Here is a 25,232-nt window from a genome sequence, read left to right on the forward strand (position 1 = left end):
TCATTGATGAAGATATTAAACAGTATTGGTCCCAGTACAGACCCTTAGTGACACCACTGGTTACTTGTTTCCACTTGGACATTGAGCCATTGTCTGTAACTCTTTGGATGCAGCCATCCAGCCAATTCCTTATCCATCTAACAGTCCATCCTTCAAACCCATATCTCTCCAATTTAGTGGCAAGAATTTGGGGGGGGACTTATAGAAGTCCAGGTAGATGACATCCATAGCTCTTCCCTTATCCACTGATGTAGTCACTACATTGTAGAAGGCTACCAGATTAGTCAGGCACAATTTGCCCTTGGTGAAGCCATGTTGGCTGTCTGTAATCTTCTGACTGCCTTCCATACACTTCAGAATGTCTTTCAGGAGGATCTGTTCCATAATCTTACCAAGTGCAGAGGTGAGGCTGACTGGCTGGTACTTCTCAGGGTCCTCTTTTTTACCCTTTTTAAAAATGGGTGTGATATTTCCATTTCTCCAGTCACTGGGGACTTTGCCTGACTGCTATGGTTCTTCAAATATGATGGAGTGGCTTAGGAACTAGGTCTGCCAGTTACTTCAGGACCCTGGGATGGATCTCATTAGGTCACATACACTTATGTATGTTCAGGTTCCTCAGGTGGTCTGAAACCTGATCTTATCCTATGATGGGAAAGGACTTCATTTCCCCAGTCGCTGCCCTGAGGTTCAAGGGCTTGAGAGTTGTAAGAAGAGACATTACCACTGGAAACTGAGGGGAAAAAAATTGTTGAATACCTCAGTCTTCTGTGTTGCTTGCCACTAGTTCTCATCTCATTTATCGGGGTGGGGAGTGGGTACATTTTCTTTAATCTTTCTTTTCTGGCCAACATACCTGTAGAAGCCCGTATTCATTGCATCCATTGCCAAATTCAGCTTCAGCTGTGCCTTTGCTTTCATGATCCCATCCCTACATATCTTGGCAGTGCCCCTATAATCTTTCCAGGATGCACATCTGTGCTTCTACTGCTTGTGCATTTCCTTCTTAAACTTTAGTTTGATCAGGAGGTCCTTACTGAGCTGTTAGTCTCCTGCCTTCCTTGCCCAATTTCCTACATGTGGGAATTGAGAGCTCTTGCAAGAGCTGCCAGCTCTGTTCAGCTCCTTTGTCCCAGGGAGCAGTGCTTAAAGTTCATAGAATGTTAATAGAACCTTAAGTGCTTTAGAGCAGCATGTGCTGCCTTCTTCCCAAGCTTGTCTTTGAAGTAATTGAAAGAAAACAACCTTGCTTATAACATTTTCAGCATTCCAAACATTCTTCTCAAATATACTGTTAAAAAGAGACTGCAGGATCTATGGTATGGAACATAATCCTAGTTGTGTGACTTAACTTGTTGCTGCATTTGCTTATCTTACAGCTATAATCTCCAATTAGATTACTGTGACTAATGTACATGACAACTACTGAGGATAATTTAAAAAAAAACAAACCACAGCAAACTTCAAGTAGTTATATGCTGTCCAAAGCTAAATCAAAGGATTTCATTGTACTGGTTTTGGCTGGGATGGAGTTAACTTTCTTTGCAGAAGCCCATATGGTGCTGTGTACTTGTGACTATAACAATCTTGACAACACACCAGTGTCTCTGCTATGGCTAAACAGTGTTAGCACAGTGCTCAGGCTTTCTGGTTTTTCCACTCTGCCCCACCGGGAGTAGGCTGGGGAGTAAGAAGTTTGGAGGGAACACTCTAAAGAAATAAAGAAAATAAGTAGCTTAGTGTAACAAGTGTAACTTGGCAGCTCTTGGTAGCCAATTAGGCAAGCAAGGGGTGTTGCCAGGACCATTTGTGGGAGATTTAAACAGTTCCAGGGAGCATGAGTGACCTGGAGGGCAGCGAACAGGAGTGGGAAAACAGGGATGTGGCATGGCAGTAAGGACGTGGCATGGCAGTTTGCTCAGAAGTTTGAGCAAGAAAGGGTGCAGCCACCCTCCCAGCTCCTGGTGGTAGGTTGTGTGATAGGTGTGGTGGTTTGTTTTTTTTTTTCCCCAACTCAACTAGATCCAGCAATGGTTTACAAATGATGTAAAGTCATTGCTGCTGCTGCTAGCAGGAGTGTGCTAATCCAGACAGAACCACTCAAGAAGGATGCAGCTGTCCAGGTCACTGGCTGCAGGGAGTGTATAAGCCTGGCATTAGTACCAGAGTACAGTGCAAAAGACACCTGTGTATGATGTGAACTGGTGAATGATCTGCTCTGTCTAGTGGCAGAGCTTAAGGAAGAAGTGGAAAGACTAAGGAATATTAGGGAAAGTGAAAGGGAAATAGACTGGTGGAGTGTTAGACACCAGATTAGTTATTATTGGGTCAGAACCACCTTGTGGGGAGTGTGTGTGTGTCTGTGTGTCTGTGTGTGTGTGTGTGTGTGTGTGTGTGTGTGTGTAGAGGGGAAAGGGATGGGTCGAACCTCACAGAGGTGGGGTGGCATCGTGTCCCTCATGGCAGCCCCTGAAGCCCACATAGGGAAGCCCCGGAGTAGACGTCAGTCACAAACAGCCCGGGAAAACTATAACACACCACACCTCCTGCAGTCTCTCACTCAGCCTCAGATTGGCAGGGACAGTGAGGACACTGCCCCTCACCCTGGCCTGGAACCCCCAGAGTGGCTGGTGGGTCAAAGATCCTGCCTGGAGGGGTTGGCCATAGGGACCAGAACAAATAAAACCAAGGGCATGTGTTTGCCTCGTGTCATGGCCCTGCCATTGGACTTGTGAGAGCTGGTCTTCTACAAGGCTTCAGTGGTAGCTATATTATCTGTCTCTCCCTCTTTCTCCTTCTCTCTTCTTGATCCCTCTGCTTCTCTTTCTTTGCTCCTTTCTTGATGCTTAGGGTGCTTTGGAGCTGGAGGGATTGGATCTTGATTTAAGTGTTGTGGAATTGGTTGGACTTTGACTTAAGTGTTGTGGATTAATAGTATATGTTGAACCAGTATTGTAGTGGAACATTTTTTTCTAGCTTGTGTGGTGTCCTTTTGAACTTTGGCCAAGTCCCCTTATCTACTCCCCTAAATTAATAAAGAAATTCCTTGGGAACAAGCCCGAGGCTTATTCTCTTGATGCTATCTCGAGATATTAAAGAACCCTATATCTATATATTAAAGTAAAGCTCATAGCCAATCCTGTGAGCCGGCAGCTCCTGGGGCTGGAGTTTTACATGGAGTTGCACCCTTCCAACCCTGAGAGAAGCTCAGCAGGAGTCAGTGAAGCCCTGCTCCTCTTGCCATCAGGCAGAAGGAGGAGACGTAGTAGATGGGGGTAATGGAAGAGGGTCCCTGATCAAGGAGGTAAAAGAATCCCCTCCCAACCCCCATCACCTTCCCAGGTGCCCTTACAGAACAGGTATGAGGCTCTGGATCTAGAGGGTCAGGCAGAGGACACTCAAGAAAAAAACTTGTCTGGAGGGTCTCCCAGTTACACTCCATCTATCAGATGGATCATAACCTCAGCTATTAAGAAGAAAAGAAGGGTAGCTGTAGAAGGTGACTCCCTTCTGAGGGGAGCTGAGGGCCCTGTATGCCGACCAGACCCATCCCACAGGGAAGTCTGCTGCCTCCCTGGGGCCCAGGTAAGGGATATTACCAGGAGACTCCCTGAACTAATTTGGTTCTCTGATTATTACCCACTGTTGGTTGTCCAGGTTGGCAGTGATGAGGCTGATAAGAGGGGTACCAGGGCAATTAGAAAGGACTTCAAGGCTCTGAGTCAATTGGTTGATGGGACAGGAGTGTAGGTGGTGTTCTGCTCAGTTCCTGCAGTAGCAGGTATGAATGAGGAAAAGAACAGGAAAACCCATTTTATCAATAAGTGGCTTAAGGACTGGTGCCATCAGTGGAATTTGGGTTTTTTTTGATCATGGGGCAATTTTTATGGCACCAGGCTTCCTAGAGTCAGATGGGCTTCATCTATCTAGCAAGGGCAAAAGGACTTCAGCCTATGAGTTGGCATGGCTGATTGAGAGGGCTTTAAACTAGGTTTGAAGGAAGAAGGGGATGAAACCAAGCTCTCCAGAGATGAGCCTAAGGGTGGTAAGCCAGAGTTAGGGGTGATATCAGCAGCCCAGCTGAAGTGCATGTACACCAATATGCACAGTATGAGTAACAAACAAGAGGAGCTGGAAACCATGGTGCAGCAGGAAAGCTATGACGTAGTTGCCATCATGGAAACGCGGTGGGATGACTCACATGACTGGACTGCTGTAATGGATGACTACATGCTCTTCAGAAGAGACAGGCAAGGTAGGAGAGATGGCTCTGTATGTTAAGGAGTCTTGACTCTATAGAACTTGAGGTTAGTGATGGTAAGGTTGAGTGCCTATGGGTAAGAATCAGGGGGAAGGCCAACAAGGCTGACATCCTGGTGGGAGTCTGTTATAGACCACCCAACCAGGATGAAGATGTGGATGAATTATTCTATAAGCAGCTGGTGAATGTTTCAAGATCGCCAGCCCTTGTACTTGTGGGAGACTTTAAGCTGCCGGATGTCTGCTGGGAACTCAACACAGCGGAGAAGAGGCAGTCTAGGAGGTTCTTGGAGGATAGCTTCTTGTCACAGCTGGTGAGCAAGCCTACCAGGGGTGGGGCCCTGCTAGACCTGCTGTTTACAAGCAGAGAAGGGCTGGTGGGAGATGTGGTGGTCAGAAGCCGTCTAGGATCCAGTGACCATGATAGTTTTCAATACTTGGTGAAACAAGGAAGAGTATCAGCAAAACCTCTACCCTGGACTTCCAGAGGGCAGACTTCAACCTATTCAGGAGGCTGATTTGGAGAGTCCCTTGGGAAACAGCCCTTAAAAACAAAGGGGTCCAGAAAGGATGGACATACTTCAAGAAGGAAGTCTTGAAGGCACAGGAGCAGGCTGTCCTTATGTACTAAAAGATGAGCTGGCGGGGAAGATGATTGGCCTGGCTGGGAAGATGACTGGCCTGGCTGGGCAGAGAGCTTTTGCAGGAACTCAGGGGAAAAAAGAGGGTTTATTACCTTTGGAAAAAGGGGTGGGCAACTCAGGAAGTGTTTAAGCATGTCGTTAGGTCATGCAGAAAGAAAATTAAAAGGTGAAAGCACAATTTGAACTTTATCTGGCCACTTCTGTAAAGGATAATAAAAAGTGTTTTTATAAATACATCACTAGCAAAAGGAGGGGCAAAGAAAACCTCTATTCTTTACTGGACTTGGAGGGAATATAATTACCAAAGATGAGGAAAAGATGAGGTACTTAACACCTTCTTTGCCTCAGTTTTCAACAATAAGACTGGTCGTCCTCAGGACAACTGGCCTCCTGAGCTAGTAGACAGGGACAGGGAGCCGAATAGTCAATGTGACACCCATCCATAAGAAGGATCAGAAGGAGGATCCGGGAAACTACAGGCCTTTCAGCCTGACCTCGGTGCCTGGCAAGGTTATGGAGCAGATCATTTTGAGTGTGATCACATGGCACCTACAGGACAGCCGGGGGATCAGACCCAGACAGCATGGATTTAGGAAGGGGCAGGTCCTGCCTGACCAACCTGATCTCCTTTTATGACCAGGTGACCCACCTGGTGGATGAGGGGAAGGCTGTGGATGTAGTCTACCTGGACTTCAGCAAAGCTTTCGACATCATCTCCCATAGCATACTCCTGGAAAAGCTGTCAGCCCACAGCTTGGACAGGTGCACTCTCCGTTGGGTTAAGAACTGGCTGGATGGTCAGGCCCAGAGAGTGGCAGTGAATGGTGCTGCATCCAGTTGGCAGCCAGTCACAAGTGGTGTCCCCCAGGGATCGGTGTTGGGCCCAGTTGTGTTTAACATCTTTATTGATGATCTGGAGGAGGGGATCGAGTCTACCATTTGCAAATTTGCAGATGAAACCAAGTTGGGGGGGAGTATCAATCTGCTGGAGGGTAGGAGGGCTCTGCAGAGGGACCTGGACAGGCTGGATAGATGGGCTGAATCCAGCAGTATGACCAAATGCTGGGTCCTGCACTTTGACCACAACAACCCCATGGAGCACTACAGGTTGGGGACAGAGTGGCTGGAGAGTGACCAGGCAGAAAGGGACCTGAGGGGATACTGATTGACAGCATAAGCCAGCAGTGTGCCCAGGTGGCCAAGAAGGCCAATGGCATCCTGGCCTGTATCAGAAATAGTATGGCCAGCAGGATCAGAGAAATAATTTTTCCCCTGTACTTGGCACTGGTTAGGCTATACCTTGAGTACTGTTTCCAGTTCTGGGCCTCTCAGTTTAGGAAGGATGTTGAGGTGCTGGAGGTTATCCAAAGAAGGGTAACGAGACTGGTGAAGGGTCTGGAACACAAGTCCTATGAGGAGTGGCTAAGGGATCTGGGGTTGTTTAGCCTGCAGAAGGGGATGCTCAGGGGAGACCTTATCACTTTTTACAACCACCTGAAAGGAGGTTGTAGCCAGGAGGGGGTCAGACTCTTCTCCCAGGTAACTAGCAATAGGACAAGAGGACACAGTCTTAAGCTGCGCCAGAGGAAGTTTAGGTTGGACATTAGGAAGAAAGTCTTCACAGAAAGAGTGATTGGGCATTGGAATGGGCTCCCCAGGGAGGTGGTGGAGTCACTGTCCCTGAAGGTGTTTTAGAAAAGACTGGACGTGGCACTTAGTGCCATGGTCTAGTTGACAAGGTAGTGTTAGATCATAGGTTGGATTCGATGATCTCAGAGGTCTTTTCCAACCTAATTGATTCTGTAACTTAGTTTTAGTAACTAGATGTGCTGAAGCCTCAGGCTGCAAGCTGTGAACTTTCACCTAGATATGCTGAACCTACTTAAGTAAAAGGAGGCCCCAGAGCCAGTTTCAGCTGGAAGATAAGGAAGCAAGGAAGGCCACTACTCCCGTCAGCATAAGATGTAACCTTAGAGATAAGAGAAGAAATGGGCCCACCTAGAGACAATGAAGAGACCCAATGAAGAACAAGACCACCCCATACCATAATATTATTGGACCGAACTTTCACATGGGGGTGGGGAACTTAGATTGTAATGGTATAATTGCCTAGGGATTTCTTTGTGCAAGGTCCCTCCCCCGAAGCACCCAGCTCAAGCTCTATCTCACCACTGTACAAATAAACTAATTTGTAAGATTCAGCCTGAGACTCTGCTTCGGGAAACCTAGGGTCAAGCCAAAAGGGAAAATGTCTGCGTGAGTGTGTGTGTGTCTGGAGTCAATACAAGGTACCCATTGGTTCAGTGGAGCCACCCACCATGAAGGGACTGCAAAGTCCTAGTGGTTAAAGTCTCGGGTGGTATGAATGTAACTCCTTGACTGAGTGTGTGACAAGTCCAGTTTCCCTAATAGACACAGCTGGGACAGCTGACCTGAACTGGCCAAAGGGATATTCCATTACATATAATGTCATGCTCAGCAATAAAAGTCAAGGGAAGGGATGTGGTTTTTGGTGGGGGAGCTGGGGGGGGGGGGGGATAGCTGTTGTTCAGAGACTGGCTGAACATCAGTCTGCTTCTGGGACGTGATGAGTAATTACCTTTGCAGCACTTGTTCTGGTTTTCTTCATCTTTCTCAACCCCTGAGTTCTCTTGCTTTTGCACTTGCTATTTTCTCCCTGTCTTTTTCTTTTTTTTATTTTTGCAGGGGGGTGGGAGTGGGGTGGCGTTTGAGCAAGTACCTGTGTGGTGCCTAAGCTGCTGGTGAGGGGTAAACTACAACATTAATTTTCACACACTTTTTTAGGAAATATGTAGTGGTGTCAATTTTTAAATATACATACCTAAATGCAACTTTGAGATTTATCTACAGTCAGTTTTATAAATGCATTTTATACACAGCAGATAAATAGCCAACCATATCTGTTATCCAAATTTCATTTTTACAGTGTTCTATTACTTGAACCCAAAGTTAGACAATTTCTATAGAGAGTCTATCAGCAGCCTGATTTTTTTAAAAACTTATTTTTCAGGTTTAAAAATAAGATTCATGGTAGCCTTATATTACACCCAAGACCAACCAATATATATTTTATAAAATGGTTTAATGGATGCATGCATGTCTGATACAATGATAATAAATTTACTGAATTCTAATTATTTACTTTTGTAAACATTTTACAAAAGCATTGTGATTTACATGGATGGATACACAGTCCTTGAAAGAATAATTTAGACTGAATCAGGGGCACATTAAAGAATAAAACTGACAAGATCCCTTCTGCATATTTTTTTGATGTGATTACAGCAAGAGAAACAGCATGGTATAAAAAGTATACAGGAAAGATTGTTCTTACCATAACCATCAAACTCTGGAAATTGCAAATACATGTTCAAGTGGTTGAAAAAGTCATATTAATTGTAACCAGTCAGAAATTACAATAAGTAATGTTATCCAGTTACATGTAGCTGTCAAAACAATACATATCTTTCCTTGTCAGTTGGTAATTCTTTTCCAACAAGACAGAAAACCTTTGGCAATTGCAGGCATTGAAAATAATTTTCAAAGTTCAAGACAGACAGTCACAGCATTTTCTTTGCAGAAGGTAAACTATACACCAAGGCTCAGAGGCTGTAAAAATTGGTTCCGAGTGGAAAAAAGTGCAAATATCCTGCACACATAGTTTAAAGAGCTGCTGGTTCAATCATTCACCAACAGAATCTTTGTTTTCTTTTTTGCATAGTTCACACATCACTGGGAATGTGACAGGGTGTGCTGTTTTTGGCAAGAGCAAAAGAAGTGATACTTTTGTCAGTTGCCATGTTAGACATGCTGGATCCATGCAGAATTCAGGTAGAGGGCTGCTACCTGATGTTATTAGACAGTGAATACTGATGTTGTTTTTGTTGAAGGAGTTCTGTAATAGCCAACAGCTTCTTAAGAACATGCTGTAGAAAAAAAACAACAAAAACCCCCCAGTACAACCCTACATTAACAACTAGGAAAAAAAACAAAACCCATCTTGCTTGAGAGAAGCATCCTCAACATTAACCTATCAGACTTAGAATTAGGTAGTTTAAAATATATTTAAACCCACACACACCCCACACCCTCCCCCCAGCTCCAGTTTCATAGTCACTAAGACATTACTTTAAAAGGCAACTGTAAAACAGCAATATGCAATTTATCTGCAGCCATCGAGGCCTATTAAGTCTTGCCAACTTAACCTGAGAGTTTCAAAATGAAACAGTTCTCCTATCTGTTAAAATCCATCTGTAAACCAAAAATCCATTCTGGGGTATTTTCCCTACGTGAAAGCACAGAACTGGGCCAAGAACAGTGAATTATAAACTTGAACATGATTGATTTTTCCCCCTCATATGCCACTGAAGAAGCAAATTGTAGTAGTTATTAAACTAGATTAATTTTTAACTGCTACAATGAAGCATTATCTCATTTTTAATTCTTTGAGCTTTCCTCTGCCAAAGCTAATTAAAAACAAATATATTTTCACCATTTGCAAAATTGCCGTAAGAGTTCCCAGTAATCCCCTTATTTAAAAAGACATTACTGACAAAAAAATGCATTATTTGAGTAACATCTGCTGAGATGAAATATAGATTTATCGTCTACTTGGGTTTAAGTTAAGGCCTTCAAAGAGTCAGGATATAGGAAGCTCAGCCATTAAACCATGAGAATAATAAGAAATCTGGTTACAAGAAGTTATTTTGAAGCAATTAAATTAAAAACTATTTTTAAAACTACCTCTTCAAAAATGAATCATTAAATAAATAGTTTAAGGTGATACTGATTACATTTAAGGAAGACCATCTCTAAAAAAAAAAAGGCTTTCTGTAGTACAACTGCCCCTGTCCCCAAATCATTAGCATTAAAATGGGAACAGTACTTAAATTATTTCCTGCACAGCACAGTCAATCATACCAAAACATATTACTGTGCAATAAGTAGAACTGGCAACTTGAAGTTCATCACAATTAGTAGGCCATAGGCAAGTATATTACTTTTTGAGACGATGCATGAAGTCATGCAGATTTTTCCTCTTAAAAATAAGTTTTCATAAAAGCTGTACACAAGTTTAGTAGTTGGAGCAGAACACTCATTTATAGCATTTACTAAAGAAGTTTGCCATGATTGTTTACAAATGTAATAAATCAGGAAGCAGAAATGAAGTAGTGATAGAAAGCTAAGGAAAGTAAAAGTTATTTCGTTCTCAATTAGAAGAACTAGATCCTAAAACTAGAGACTGCCAGGAGACAGTAATTTCTTGAGTTTAGGCTTCCTTTCTCTAGAAACTAAAAACTTAACCTGAAAATTAAACAAAAAAAGAAAAAAAACCCAAAAACCCCAAAAGAGAAAACAAAACACCAAAAAAACCCAACACCCCCCCCCTCACCAACCCACTGCTTTAAAACATCTTTGGATTTGTTGCATAAATACTTATTTCACAGTTTTGAGCTTCTTTACCTTTACAACTATTAACCTCCTGGTGAAATGTACATATTTATCACTCATACTGCTGGAGAGAAAAAATTACAAAGGAATCATGATGTTAAGCAATAACTCTAGACATGCTATCTGTATGTGTGATTTTTGTTAATCATTACAGTTTACCTGCATTACACCTCGCTCATTGCTGAGTATCCGAAGTTCATCTGAATGTGCCACACACATCTCATGCAAGGCTGCCAGATAACGAGACAAGTCAGTTCTAGAGTTCTCTGTAGTGTCTGGAAGCTCAGGAACATTCTTTAACAAAAATTATGAGAATAGACTTAGAATAGTGAGTAGCCAGGCATACAAGAAATTAAATTACAGTGCTACAGACCTGCCAACAGTTGCTTTGATACTGCAAGTAAGTACTGCAATGTTTTTCTTCACAATTAAGTCTTCTGTCCATGTTACCTAATAGAAATTATTTATTTCCTCCTCTCCACAATCATCTATTTTATGAAGACATTTTAATTATGGTTACACATTTCACATAGAGAGATTACTAAATATACAGCAATTTCTATTCCTACTAGGAGGGTTTGATACTGCTATGCTACCTCTGAGCTGTCCAGAAAGATACTGAGAAAAGAGATTCATATCATATCTTCCCCTCAAATGAGGGGAATCCATCCATTATGTTTGTTTTATTTGTTTTTTAAAATACTTAAATCAGACAATAGCAGCAGCAAAAATGGACACCAAAAAAAATCCCCAAACTATCAAGTCAGTAAATCCACTAATAAAATAATGTAACTAAAACAGTAGATTAATCAGTTATTTTAAAACCCAACCATTTTCCAAGTCCTTATGCATAATCTGCCATTTAAAGAAAAACAATAGTGTATCATAATATGCAGAAGTTGCCATTTAACCAGAAAAAGGTGACATGACAATCCACCTGAACGACACACTTCAAAACAGTAATTCTTATAGATTATCAAAGTAGTCTGAGATGTTTTCTAGGTCACTTTTAATGGATTGATTCAGGAAGCTAGGCATATTTCTTTTCTCTTCATTTTTAAACCAAAATTGGTTTAAACATATACATAAATAGATATACATGAGCTCTTAACTCATTATAGCTATCATACACAAAACAGTAATGGTTTCAAATTGAACTGCAACTATTATTTTCTTTTAAAGTACGATATATAGAATTCATGCAGTGAGACATTTGATAATGTATAACTAAAAAATAGACAACAATATTTATAAAAACTTCAATTTTTTCAATTTCAGGTCATAACAATATGACAAATTACACATAAGAATTTTTTGTTTTAAAATATTTTTTAGAAGATTGGTATTTTTTGGCCGAAAGCCTTAATCCTTGCGGAGAAGCTCAAATAGATCTCATGTCTACAACAGTACTAAATGAATAAAATCTTTCTAACAGGACATTTGATTGGTTTTAATTCTGTGCGACAGGCCAGCTTGTTACTGAACTGTCTGTGTGACAAGCATTCAAAATTGTGAGGAAGCTGATGCATTTTTGAGCTAGTTAACAAGAACTATAAAGAATTTTAACTCACAATGTTGCTATACAACTTGAAATTTTTTTTAAAACCACTTACCCCAAGTTCATCTAAGAACATGATCATGCGATGTTTGTTACTCTTGATGAATGGATTTACCCCCTCCATATATGGTTCCTAGTAATTTTTAAAAGTATTTATTAGAACAAATTGATACCAATTTAATAGTCATACCTGAAGTGAACATATTGTAATCAGAGACAAATGACACTGCAAAACAAACGTGTCATCTTTTTCAAGTGAATTTATAATGACTGGTGTGCAACTAGTCAAAAGATTACACTTTTTTGTGTTCCAGATGGACTCTAAAATTATTTATATATGCATTGTGACATTTCTGAAATACTGAAAATGGACTTTTTTGCATTGCAGCTATATAATAAAGAAAAAACTTTCAGAGGTAACATCAGGACATAATTGCTCACCTTCTTGTTTTTTCATTAGTGCTTACATTCCAAGTTGTGAGTGTCAGACAAATGACTTTATAATGGCAGCCTGAAATCACTTTCTTTCATTATGCTTAAGTCAACAGATTTTTATTGTTCAACCATGTTGTGACTTGAGAACCAGAACAGACCAATTGTTGCTGGCATTCTTTTAGTGATGCAATAGAAACTTTAGTAAAACCTGAGGCTTTTTAGGGCAACTTGTAAAACTGATTTACAAAATTATGTCAAGCGGTATGCAAATGAGTACAAATAAAAGGGATGTTTCAAAATGCTGTACCAACAGAAGACACTGGTCTAAAGAATAAGTAAAGAAAAAGTGTGTGTATGTAAGGGGGGAGCCAGAGATTGGTAGTTGCTCATTTGTTTCAGAATTAAAATACTCTATATCCAGGCTAGAAGTTTAGTCCTAATTGGGCTCAGTTTGAAAGTGAATTATTACATATAGTATATAAAAGAACATGGATGTAGAATGTATTTCAAGGTTCTGTACAGAAACATGCCAATATTACTGAAAGATGTCTCCCCATTTTGACATGAAATAATCAATGGAAATGCAAAAAGGCTCCCATCATCTACTTCAGGCAAATGATATATCCTTCTTGAACAGATTGTTTCTAATCACAGATTTCTACTCTATCATTTTTCAGTTGTCTTTATGACTATGGATATTCATAAAGAAAATTTACTCATTTTACCATCACATAGATGTTTTCTTTGTGGAGGGATGGCTGCCTGCCTCTCCTCTCTCACTTTTCCAACTCCAACACTTATCTATTTGACTAGGGGAAGCCAGTAGATGTGGTGGGTTTGGATTTTAACAAAGCTTCTGATACTGTCTGTCACAGTATCCTTCTGGATGAAATGTCCAGCACATAGCTGGAAAAGTCCATAATACATTGGGTGAGCAATTGGCTGATGGGTCAGGCTCAAAGTGTAAATGGGGTTATAGTAAAATCAGGCTGGCAGCCAGTCATCAGTGAGGTTCCCCAGGGCTTGATTTTAGGCCAGTGCTCTTTAATGTTTTTATAAATGATCTGGATATAGGAATCAAATGTACATTAAGTTTGCTGATGATAAAGTAGGAGGAGCCTATCAATGGTAGAGAGGCCTTACAGAGTGATCTGGATAGACTAGAGAGCTGGGTAATCACCAACCATATGAAATTTAACAAGGGCAAGTGCAGGATTCTCCACCCAGGACAGGGCAATCCTGGCTATACATACAAGAAGTCCCACAGAAAGAGATCTAGGGGTCCTGGTTGATGGCAAGTTGAATATGAGTCAGCAGTTATGCCCTGGTAGCCAAAAGGGCAAGCCATGTCCTGGGATGCATCAGGCACAGCATAGCTAGCCAGTCAAGGGAGGCAATTGTCCCACTCTACACTGCACTGGTGTGGTCCCACCTCAAGTACTGTGTGCAGCTTTGAGTGCCTCAATATAAAAAAGACGTCAAACTATTCGAGTGTGTCCAGAGGAGGGTGACCAAGATAGCAAAAGACCTCGAGGGCAGGAGTGGTTGAGGTCACTTGGTTTGTTCAGCTTAGAAAAGGCTGAGGGGTGACCTCATCATAGTCTACAACTTCCTCAAGGGGGGCAGCAAAGAGGGAGATGCTGATTTCTTCTCTGGTGACCAGTGATAGGACATGGGAAAATGGAATGAAGCTGTGTCAGGGGTAGTTCAGACTGGACATTAGGAAAAGATTCTTCACTGAGAGGGTGGTCGGTCACTGGAACAGCCTCCTCAAGGAAGTGGTCACAGCACCAAGCCTATCAGAGTTCAAGAAGCATTTGAGCAATGCTCTTAGTCATGAGTTAGTTTTAGGTAGTCCTGCAAAGAGCAGGGAGTTGGACTCAATGATCCTTATGGGTCTCTTCCAACTTGAGATATTCTATGATTCCATGAATAATAGAGTATGACTGCTACCCTTTTTGTCATTGACAGACTGAAAAAACAGTCCACATACTTCCACTGTTGTCTTTGAAAGAGTTTATCTGTTCTCATAGCATGAAAATATGGTTGCATCACTCTATAATACCTACTAGCACGGTCATTAATTCATTAATTATTTTAACACGTCACTGTTGTTGTTCATGCTACCAGATTCAAAATCTTTATGGTATGTACCAAATCATTCACATAAGTTTCTGGATGACTCATTCTGAAATGACTGACTCCTCTTTCCAATTCAGCCCCACTTTATGCTACTGCTCTAGTTTAAATCAATACCCTGTTGAACTCCAACTGAAGAGGATAGAAGAAATTGCAGGAACAAGGCCTCCTTGCTGATAAGACACCCAGGTCACACATCAGGATTTGCATAAGAATAATACAGACAAAATCTGCTGCTGTTAACAGGAACACTGAAATGTCCTAGACTGTTCTGTGGAAAATTATATTCACCTTAGCTCCAAATTCAACCAGATTTGCTAAATTCTGCACAGACTTGGCGACCAAGGTCAGAGTTCTTGCAGCAGTAGGGGAAGGAGAATCTGATAGGAATAGAAAGTAGAAAGTTAAAATTTCCAGTAGTCCCAAGAAAATTAAGCTCTTCCAGAATTTGTTATTTATCATGGAATTAAATACTCTGAATGCTGTAAGAGAACTGCATGTGAAAAATATCTCGTGATCAAAAAAACTTTTGGTGTTTTAGTAATTATGTCCACAATAAACATCAATATGCATATCTGACTTTCTGTACTAGTTGCTTACAGAGCAAAGTAAACAAAATAAAGTGTTCCTCAGAAGCCTAAGGGTAACAAAATTTTTACGAATTAAGTAAAAAGTTTTTACACAAAAATCAAACAGCTCTGTTGAAAGGAAAATTTGTTGTAAGAATCTAATAAAATAATTAAGTTTACCCTTTCCCTTATTTGCATATACCCATATAAGTAGGTCTTGCATTGTTATGCAAAATATACTTCAAATTAGGAGTACCATGGCTCCCCAGGAACAAAGGGGAAATACATTGACAAAGGGCTTTTTCCCCATCAGCCAGTTCCTTCAGGTTTTAACTGCAGCAGTGGTACCAGTTTGAAGTCTCTTTATTCCCTGGCTTTGGAGCAGTGGGGGGGTGCAGCCATCCCGCACTTGGCAAGCAGCGAGCGAGGCAGAGCGGCTCCTGGCTGGCTCAGTCATACCTCAGAGCTGTCCGCTTCAGCACCGCAACTCTGTACTGGTGTTCCGGAGGAGAAACAGGAGGAGGAGAATCGGCAGGAAGCAGAAGGGAACAAATTTTGGCACGGTTTCTTTGGGGACCATCCACACTGTTTTGACGACTGAGGCAAGATGGCACACTTCCGGTTCCCAGTGTGGCTTTTCTGCTGTCCTGGCCAGGCAGGGACAGCTTTCAACCATGGCTGAGACCCCAGAAATAACTTTTACCTTTGGCAATGCCCCCCTCCCCTCTAACTCCCTGTTTTGGGAGGGGAGGGCGGCCCCCTTCAAATGATGCAATGGTATGAATATTCATCATTATAATTGTCTTCCCTGGCTTGTAACCATAACATTATCTACCCCTTATTCTATACCATTCATGTCATGCCTGGATTTACACCTTTCAACTATATACATACATATATACACACATTTAAACAATTCAGGGGAGTGTGTTGCTTCAATTTGACAATGGAAGGTGGAAATGCAAACTAATTCCTCATTTTATCAGTAGTGCTGTAATTTAAGTACTCCCACTCCCATTTTTCCTACCTGACTTTCAGCCCAAGTGAGAAATAAAACAGTCTTAAAAAAAAAAAACACCTTCCCCCCACCACTCCTTCCTTCCATGTTCTCCCTCCTCCCCACCAGCAGTGCAGGGGGACAAGGAATGGGGGTTACGGTCAGTTGTTGTTTCTGCCGCTGCTCAGAGAGAGGAGTCCTTCCCGTGCTCCTGTGGGGTCCTTCCCAGGGGAGACAGTCCTTGATGGACATCTCTGACATGAGTCCATCCCTCAGGCAGCAGTTCTTCCCAAACTGCTGTCCCGTGGGTCACTTCTCCATGGGGTGCAGTCTTTCACAAATGAGCTGTACTGACGTGGGTCCCTCACAGGGGCCACAAGTCCTACCCAGGAAAAACCTGCTCCAGCATGGGCTTCCCTTTCCACGGGCTGCAGGTCTCTGGCAGGACCCTGCTCCATCTTGGGCCTCCCACAGGATCACAGCCTCCTTCATGCATCCACCTGCTCCAGCATGGGCTCCTCCATGGGCTGCAGATGGGTCTCTGCACCCCGATGGTTCTCCATGGGCTGCAGGGGGACAGCCTGCTCCACCATGGTCTTCACTATGGGCCGCAGGGGCCACAGCTCTGGCACCTGAAGTACCTCCTCCCCCTCCTTCTGCACTGACCTTGGTGTCTACGTTGCTGTTCCCATGTTCTCACTCCACTCTTCCCTGGCTGGAATTCTTTCTGCACAACAACCTTCTGTTCTTAAATATGTTATCACAGAGGCGTTACTATTACTCCTGATTGGCTTGGCCTTGGCCAGCGGCAGCTGGTGAAGAATGAATTGGATATTGCCCCCACTTTGGGAGAAACCCTTAAGGCCATATAGCAGGTGAAAATCGGCAAGGCAGCTGAGGTTGATGGAATTCCACCTGAAGTCTGGAAACATGGGGGCCATGCACTCCATGCTAAATTTCACGAGTTTGTGGTGCGCTGTTGGGAACTAGGCGAACTACCATCAGACCTTCGTGATGCAGTCATCATCACTTTGTATAAGAAAAAAGGAGTTAAATCAGACTGTTCAAATTACCGTGGTATTACTCTGCTCTCCATTGCTGGCAAAATCCTGTCAAGAATACTTTTGAACAGACTAATACCCTCTGTAGCAGAAGGAATTCTACCTGAAAGCCAATGTGGTTTCAGAGCCAACAGGAGTACCACAGACATGGTATTTGTTCTCAGACAACTGCAAGAGAAGTGTAGGGAACAGAACAAAGGTCTCCATGTAACCTTTGTTGATCTCACCAAGGCTTTTGATACTATGGCAGATTTTGGAAGTCAGCTTAAAGAAGACAGAAGTTCTCTATCAACCTGCACCTCAGGAAGTCCCCCATCATCCCCACATCACCATTGGCCAATCAGAACTCAAATCAGTCCAGCAGTTTAATTACCTAGGTAGCCTCATCTCCTCGGATGGTAAGATTGACAGAGAGATAGACAACAGGGTAGCAAAGGCATATAGTGCTTTCGGAAAACTCCATAAAAGAGTTTGGCGAAATAAACACTTGAAGAAAAGTACCAAGATCAGTGTTTACAGAGACATTGTGCTGTCTACTCTTCTATATGGATCCGAATCATGGGTCATCTACCACCACCACCTGCGTCTCCTAGAACACTTCCATCAATGCTGTCTCCATACAATCCTAAACATCCACTGGTCAGATTATGTGACCAATACATCTGTTCTTGAACAGGCAGCAATCACAAGTATTGAGGCCATGCTACTGAGAACACAGCTGCGTTGGGCAGGACACGTCTCAAGGATGAAGGACCACCGCCTCCCAAAGATCCTGCTTTATGGTGAACTTGCCACCGGCTGCCGCAAGAGAGGAGCCCCGAAGAGAAGATACAAGGACTCTCTGAAGCAACGTCTCAGCCTTGGCCATATTGATCAACATAACTGGTCTACTCTGGCCTCCAATCAGGAGGTCTGGAGACACACTATCTTTAATGCTGCTGATGCTTTTGAGAAAGCACGCAGGATCACTCTTGAGGAGAAAAGACAACACTGAAAGAATCGTGTCTTGCAGAATATTCCACCTAAGGAGTCTTTCTGCTGTGCCTTTTGCAACCGGACTTGTCCATCTCGTATTGGCCTTTTTAGCCACCAGTGTGCTTGTAACAAATGTGGGTAGAGCCCTTCCCAAATCTTCGTTCGCGAAGCCTAGCCGTGATGATGATTTCCCACTCTTTTGCTCTCATCCTGTTAGTAATAAATTTAAGTAATATCCCCACTTTGAGTCTGTTTTGAAGGTAATCATTAACTGACCTCTCCTAGCTGTTATTTCAACTCATGAATCCTTAGCTGTTTGGTTTTTTTCTCTCTCCTCTGTCCAGTTGCAGAGGGAGAGGGAGAGAGCGGCTTTAGTGGGTACCTGGTATCCAACCAGGGTCAGCCCACAAGGTAGAGAGGACTTACAATCTGTCTGTACTCAGGGATATGCATCCTCCAGAAGCCTACGGTGCCTAGGAAAGCTTGCATTTCCTTCTTGCTGGTCAGTGGAGACATTGCTGTGATCTTGTTAATCACTTCCATTGGTATCTGACGGCGTCTATCCTGCCACTTCGCTCCCAGGAACCGAATTTCCCAGGCAGGTCCCCTGACCTCACTCCTTTTGATGGCAAACCTGGCTTTCAGGAGAATCTGGATGATCTTTCTTAAAGACTTCTTCTGCCGTGTTCCCCCATACAATGTCATCAATGTACCGAAAGTGTTCTAAAGCCTCACCCTTCTCTAGTGCAGCCTGGATCAGTCCGTGACTGACAGATGGTGGGACTGTGTTTCCACCCCTTGGGCAGTCAGTTCCAGGTGTACTGCACACCCCTCCAGGTGAAAGCAAACTGTGGCCTGCACTCTGCTGCCAAAGGAATGGAGAAAAATGCATTGTCAATGTCAATAGTGGAACCACTTCACTGCCTTGGACTCCGGTTCACACTGAAGTTCCAGCATGTCTGGCACAGTGACACTCGATGGGGTAACTTCATTCAAAGCACAATAGTCCTCTGTCAATCTTCATTCTCCACTGGACTTACATACTGGCCATACAGGACTATTAAAGGGTGAGCAAATCTTGCTGACCACTCCCTGGCTCTCCAGCTCACAAATCATCTTATGGATGGGGATCATGGAGTCTCGGTTAGTGCAGTATTGCCCACGATGCACTATTGCTTCCTCCCTGTGCATACATCCTGGAGGTCACTTCCAAAGGATTGGACATGTCATCGTCCCTTCTGTTCTGTCTAGGAACTTGCCCATGGGAGACTGGAGCTGCATCCATCCTCAATGAATATCATCTAGTAGTCACTTTTTCCTTTAGTTCCCATACCTGTGCTGCTAGAACAGAGGTGGGTTTTCCATCCCACCTCCTCATGCCTTCCCCATGTTTGTGTAGGAAGAACCACAGGTTGCCTCGTGGTGTGTACTCCCTCTCCCTAGCCAGGGAACACCTGCTTCTAATAGCAGGGACTCTAGTTTGCACTGGTAAGACATGGACGATGCTCTCTTTAAACTCCTCTCTGAGTTTCTGATGGCCGTCTCTAACTTCCTCTGTTAGAGTCCTGAGATCTGCAGCCAGTTTCTCTATGGAAGAGATGTGGGCCCGTAACAGGGAGTGGACAATCTCATCATATGTCCGGAGTTTATGTATGATAGTGCCCACTGTCTCTTGGTTCTCCTTCCAGTGCATTGTCACTAAGAAGTTGGAATATATTGATGGCCCTTGGTGTATGAGTTTCAACCACATCTGTGATGTGCACTTGACCTTGTCTGGGTCACTATTGGGTTGCCTGTCCCTTGCAAAAAGTACCTCTAGCAACACCAGTTCTCTCAGCTGTAAGATTCCTTGTTCCATGGTTTTCCAGGGGCCATGATGCACTTGGAGGTCATCCCTGTAAGCATATCTATCCCTCATACTTGTTAAAAGCCACATCCAGAGGTTGAGGGGTTCTGATTTCCTCACGAACCCCTGATCAATGCCCACATCCTGGGACAGGGATCCTAAAAACCTCACTTCAGTACCATCCAGGAGTGTACCTTTGCCTGCAAGATCCCAGACTCGGATCAACCAGGTCAATATGGGCTCACCTGTTTGTCAAGTGATGTCTTTCCTCAGATTGCATAGATTATTGAATGATAGCAATTCGGTGGTTATTTCTGGCTCTGAGTCCACCAATGGCGAGGGTCCTGCCTCCCCATCGTCATTTGGTCTTGTATTTCCTCTTTTGGACAGGGGCGACTTCTACTGTCTTGGGTTGCCCTTCTGGCTTAACTACAACCTGAGTGGCCATGGTGTGTGTTATTTTGTTTCCTTTCCTTTCCCCCTGAAGGTGCTGTACCATACCAAGCAGCATTCGGTAGGCAGTGGCCAGGGCCCAGCATGTTGCAGTAAGCTACCCCTCTCCAGAGTTGACACAGCATTTTCCTTCACATATCTTATCACTTTAACAGTGTCCTGAAGTTGTTCAGGGATGAACTTCCAGAGGAAGTTTTTGGAGAGAAGTTCTCCAAAATCTGGCCCTTGTCCTCCCACATTCCAAGACACTCAAGTTTATCCACCCCTTGGGCAGACCTCTGGACACCTTCCCTAGAGATCTTGGTCCTGTCTCCAAACACGAGGTAGACCATACTGAGGAAACCTGGCAGATATAGCAACAAGATTATGCTATCCCTAGCACCCAGAGGGAATTCAACCTTTCCAAAAGTTGTTGTAGTGAACCTGAAGGCAAAAGGGGTGAAAGGCTGGGAAAAATCACCCATTTCTGTTCTCCTTCCAGGCTGGGTACCATTATCAATAAAACCCCAGAGGTAGCAACTGAAGCCAGGGCACATAGACAATCCTGAATACACATTCCAAATGAAACTCATGGTCTTTGAGGTTGTTGCATTATAAATTGAGGTCACGAAATAGAACATCAACGAAGCTATACTGGTTCTTTTTCCCAGTCTGAAAAAAACTTTTGATAGGCCAATATATATATAGGTTTAGGCACCACACCAACATGAGTAGATTGAGCAGCATGTTATCTAGGGGTTCTATACCCAATACACAAATGAGTTGTTAAAAATTGTTATTTTTTCACTTCTCTCTCTCAAGCCCCATATTGGGCACCAAATTTTGTCTTACTTTAAAGACAAATATTGGAAGGCAGGAACTCCAATAAGATGAACTCCCCTCCCCTTTTATAGAGGGACAAAAAACCGTGAGGAGGTTATAAGTGAAAAAATAACAGTTCACTAAAAGGAAATAGCAGTAACTACAAAGATACAGAGGAAACGGTTTACTCACAAAGATTGGAATTCACCACCCATGTGGATTCCCCAGGAACAAAGGGACAGAGGGTTTTTTCCCTGCCAGCCACCTCCTTCAGGTCTTAACTGCAGCAGTGGTACCAGTTTGAAATCTCTTTGTTCCCTGGCTTCGAAGTGGTGGGAGGTGCAGCTGTCCTGTGCCAGGCAAGCAGTGAGTAAAGCAGAGTGGCTCCTGGCTGGCTTAGCCAGAGCTGTCCGCTTCAGCATCACAACTCTGTACTAGTGTTCCAGAGGAGAAACAGGAGGAGGAGAATTGGCAGGAAGCAGAAGGGACCAAGTTTTGCCACGGTTTCTTTGGGGGCCGTCCACACTGCTTTGGTGACTGAGACAAGATGGGACACTTCCAGTTCCTGGTGCTGTCCCGGTCAGGCAGGGACAGCTTTTGGCCATAGCTGAGACCCCGGAAATAACTTACCCATGGCAACCCCCTCCTTGCCCCTCCAACTCCCCCTTCAAATGACATAATGGTATGAATATTCATCATTATAATTCTCTTCTCTGACTTGTAACAATAACAATGAGGCCATGGTTCTTAAATGCTTTCCCTGAAGTGGGTATGAAAACTATTAAAGGGAGAAAGGAACTCAGTCTTTCTCATTTACTATAGCTTAAAGAGAGAGGACAGAAAACTTGCTATATTGTCTGAAATGCTGCCTCTAAATCCAAAAAAAGGAAAACAATTTTCCCCAAAGGCTTTCTGACACAAGTGATTTCTAATTTCTTCCTATTTTGAAACCAGCATTTTACAGATAAAATTGAGAAGGTGTTAGGGAGGGAAGGAGGAATAACAATGGCTAGCAGAAACCAAATGCCCTCTAGGTTAGGACAATTTTGCAAAAAAAAAAAAAAAAAGAAAAGAAATAAAGCAAGGGAAAAGATGACACAAAGTATAACATATAATATACAAATTTTTTAAAACTATGGAACTCAAATGTCTAAATACTTTAGTGCTACAATTTTCCCATCAGTAGTTTATGCTTTTTTTTTTTCCTCCCACAAGGATGTATTGTGTTTGCATGGCCAGGTTTTGGTAGTGGGGGGCTACAGGGATGACTTATATGAGAAGCTGCTAGAAGTTTCCCCCATGTCCTATAGAGTCAATGCCAGCTGGCTCCAAGACAGACCCACCGCTTGCCAAGGCCGTGGTAGCACCTCTGTGATAACATATTTAGGAAGGGGGGAAAAAACCCAAACCCTGCTGCAGAAGAGCAGGTAGAGCAGAGGAGTGGGAATATATGAGAGAAAACTCTGCAGACACCAAAGGTCAGTGTAGAAGAAAGGGGTAGAAGAAAGGGAGAGGTGCTCCAGGCATCAGAGCAGAGATTCCCCTGCAACCCATGGTAAAGATCATGGTGAGGCAGGCTGTCCCCCCTGCAGCCTATGGAGGTCCACAGTGCAAACACCACACCAAAGCAGGTGGATGTGCCTGAAGGATACTGTGACCCCGTGGAGAGCCTTTGCTGGAGCAGGCTCCTGGCAGGACCTGTGAACCCTTGGAGAGAGGAACCCACTCTGGAGCAGGTTTCCTGGCAGGACTTGTGACCCTGTGGGGGACCCACACTGGAGCAGTCTGTTCCTGAAGGACTGCAGCCTATGGAAAGGACCCACATTGGAGAAGTTTCTGGAGGACTGTCTCCCATGGGAGGGAACCCATGCTGGAACAGGGGAAGAGTGTGAAGAGTCCTCCTCCTGTGGAGTGGCAGACACAACATGATGAACTGACTGCAACCCCATTCCCCGTCCCCCTACACAGCTGGGGGGCAGGAGGTAAAGAAAGTAGGGAGTTGTTGTGGTTTAACCCCAAGCCAGCAACCAAGCCCCACACAGCCGCTCGCTCACTGCCCCACCAGTGGGATCTGGGAGAGAATCACAATAGTAAAAAGTTAGAAAACTTGTGAGTTGAGATAAAGACAGTTTAATAGGGAAAGCAAAAGTTGCACATGCAAGCAAAGCAAAACAAGGAATTAATTCACTGCTTCCCATGGACAGGCAGGTGTTCAGCCATCTCCAGGAGAGCAGGGCCCCATAACGTGTAATGGTTACTTGGGAAGACAAATGCCATAACTCTGAACATCCTTCCCCTTCCTCCTTCCCCCAGCTTTATACGCTGAGGTTGATGTCATATGGTATGGAATATCCCTTTGGTCAGTTGGGGTCAGCTGTCCCAACTGTGTCTCCCCCCAACCTCCCATGCCACCCCCACTCTCCTCGCCAGCATGGCAGTACAAAAAGCAGAAAAGACCTTAGCTCTGTGCAAGCACTGCTCAGCAACAACAAAAACATCTTTACATTATCAGCACTGTTTCCAGCACGAATCCAAAACACAGCCCCATACCAGCCACTGGGAAGAAAATTAACTCTACCCCAACCAAAACCAGCACAGGAGTGAAGTTGAGCCTAGGAAGAAGGAAGGAGTAGAGAGAAGGTGTTTTAGATTTGGTTTTATTTCTCATTATCCTCCTCTGATTTGATTGGTAATATATTAATTTCCCCAGGCTGAGTCTGTTTTGCCCGTGACAATAATTGCTGAGTGATCTTCCAGTCTCTATCTCAACCCATGAGCCTTTTGTTATATTTCCTCTCCCGTGCCCAGCTAATGAGAGGGAGTGATAGAGCAGCTTTGGTAGGCAACTTGGCATCCAGCCAAGGTCCACCCACCACAAAGGAATACTGCAAAACTTAAAACCTGAAATTCCATCAACACAGCCTTATGTCTAGAACAACAGTAACACATACTAGCTGTTGCATCTGTAAGACCTCAACTACATCTCTAAGTTAAAATGCTCAGAAACAATTCTAGGTACTTAAGCCAACTGCAATGGAATAATCTATGCCCTCACCATTAACGCTTCACAACAAAGTCCCATGCCAACTGTTTCAGATGTGATCCCTGATGCATGCCAACATCCAAAGCACATCTAAGAGCAGTTTAGGAGAATTGCTATCTGATATCAGCCAGAAGTGTGCTACAGATCAGTATAGCAATTTTGCAATCCTGGTCTAGCAAACAGGAATAGTCCTCGTCACTGCTTTATTTACTGATAGAGATGCACTCTACAAAGAGAGCATCAAAAACCAGGATAATGTTTTTGTACTGGGCCTGGCGAGGACAGAGTTAATTTTCTTCAGAGTAGCTCATATAGTGCTGTTTTAGATTTTTGACTAAAACAGTACTAATAGCAGACTAATATAGCTTTTGCTGAACAATATTTATACAGCATCAAGGCTGCCTCTGTTTCTCACTCTGCCCCCTCAATGAATAGATTGGGGGTGCACAATAGGCTGGGATTAGACACAACTGGACAGATGACCTGAACTAACCAAAGAGATATTCCATAACATATAATGCCATGTTTTGCAATAAAAGGGAAAAGAGGGGGGAGTTTATGGGTGTGAGCCATCTTTTGCTCAGGAACTGGCTGGGCATCAGTCGACACATGGGAGGTGGTATGATTGCCTTTGCATCACTTGTTGTATTCCATTTATCCTTTACTTATTAAACATTTTTTTAATTTTTGTTTGTTTGCTTTATCTTGACCCCCAAGTTTTCTTGTTTTTATTCTTCCTTTCCTCTTCCCCCATCTCACTGAGGATGAAGAGGGAAGTAAGCAAGTGACTGTGGTGCTTTATCTGCCCACCAGGGTTAACCACAACTTTCTTTAACATTCACTTTCTCTTTTTTCTTTTTTTTTATTTTAAAACAAGACATTGGGAATAAACAGTGTCTAATCTTTGAAAGTGAGAACTATATGCTGGCTGCCTTAGGGAGAAAGTCAAACAATTGATATGGTTAAGATGAGTTTGCAC

At 43.3% G+C, this 25,232-nt stretch overlaps 1 protein-coding gene across 2 annotated transcripts in view; it reads right to left on the reverse strand.

Moving 5' to 3' along the window:
- Positions 1-8,767: 8,767 nt before the first annotated feature.
- LOC113981485 (ras GTPase-activating protein 1-like) overlaps positions 8,768-25,232 on the reverse strand; it is a 118,566-nt gene continuing 102,101 nt past the window's right edge. For both annotated transcript variants that reach the window (XM_027708893.1, XM_027708892.1), the window contains 4 exons: positions 14,800-14,888; positions 11,990-12,067; positions 10,536-10,670; positions 8,768-8,851 (listed from right to left, as the gene is read on the reverse strand). In XM_027708893.1, coding sequence (XP_027564694.1) covers positions 8,768-8,851; positions 10,536-10,670; positions 11,990-12,067; positions 14,800-14,888 — 386 coding nt within the window. The remainder of the gene's footprint in view (positions 8,852-10,535; positions 10,671-11,989; positions 12,068-14,799; positions 14,889-25,232) is intronic.

Source organism: Neopelma chrysocephalum, unplaced genomic scaffold, assembly GCF_003984885.1.
Source record: "Neopelma chrysocephalum unplaced genomic scaffold, ASM398488v2 Primary Assembly neopelma1_96584, whole genome shotgun sequence".
NCBI lineage: Eukaryota > Metazoa > Chordata > Aves > Passeriformes > Pipridae > Neopelma > Neopelma chrysocephalum.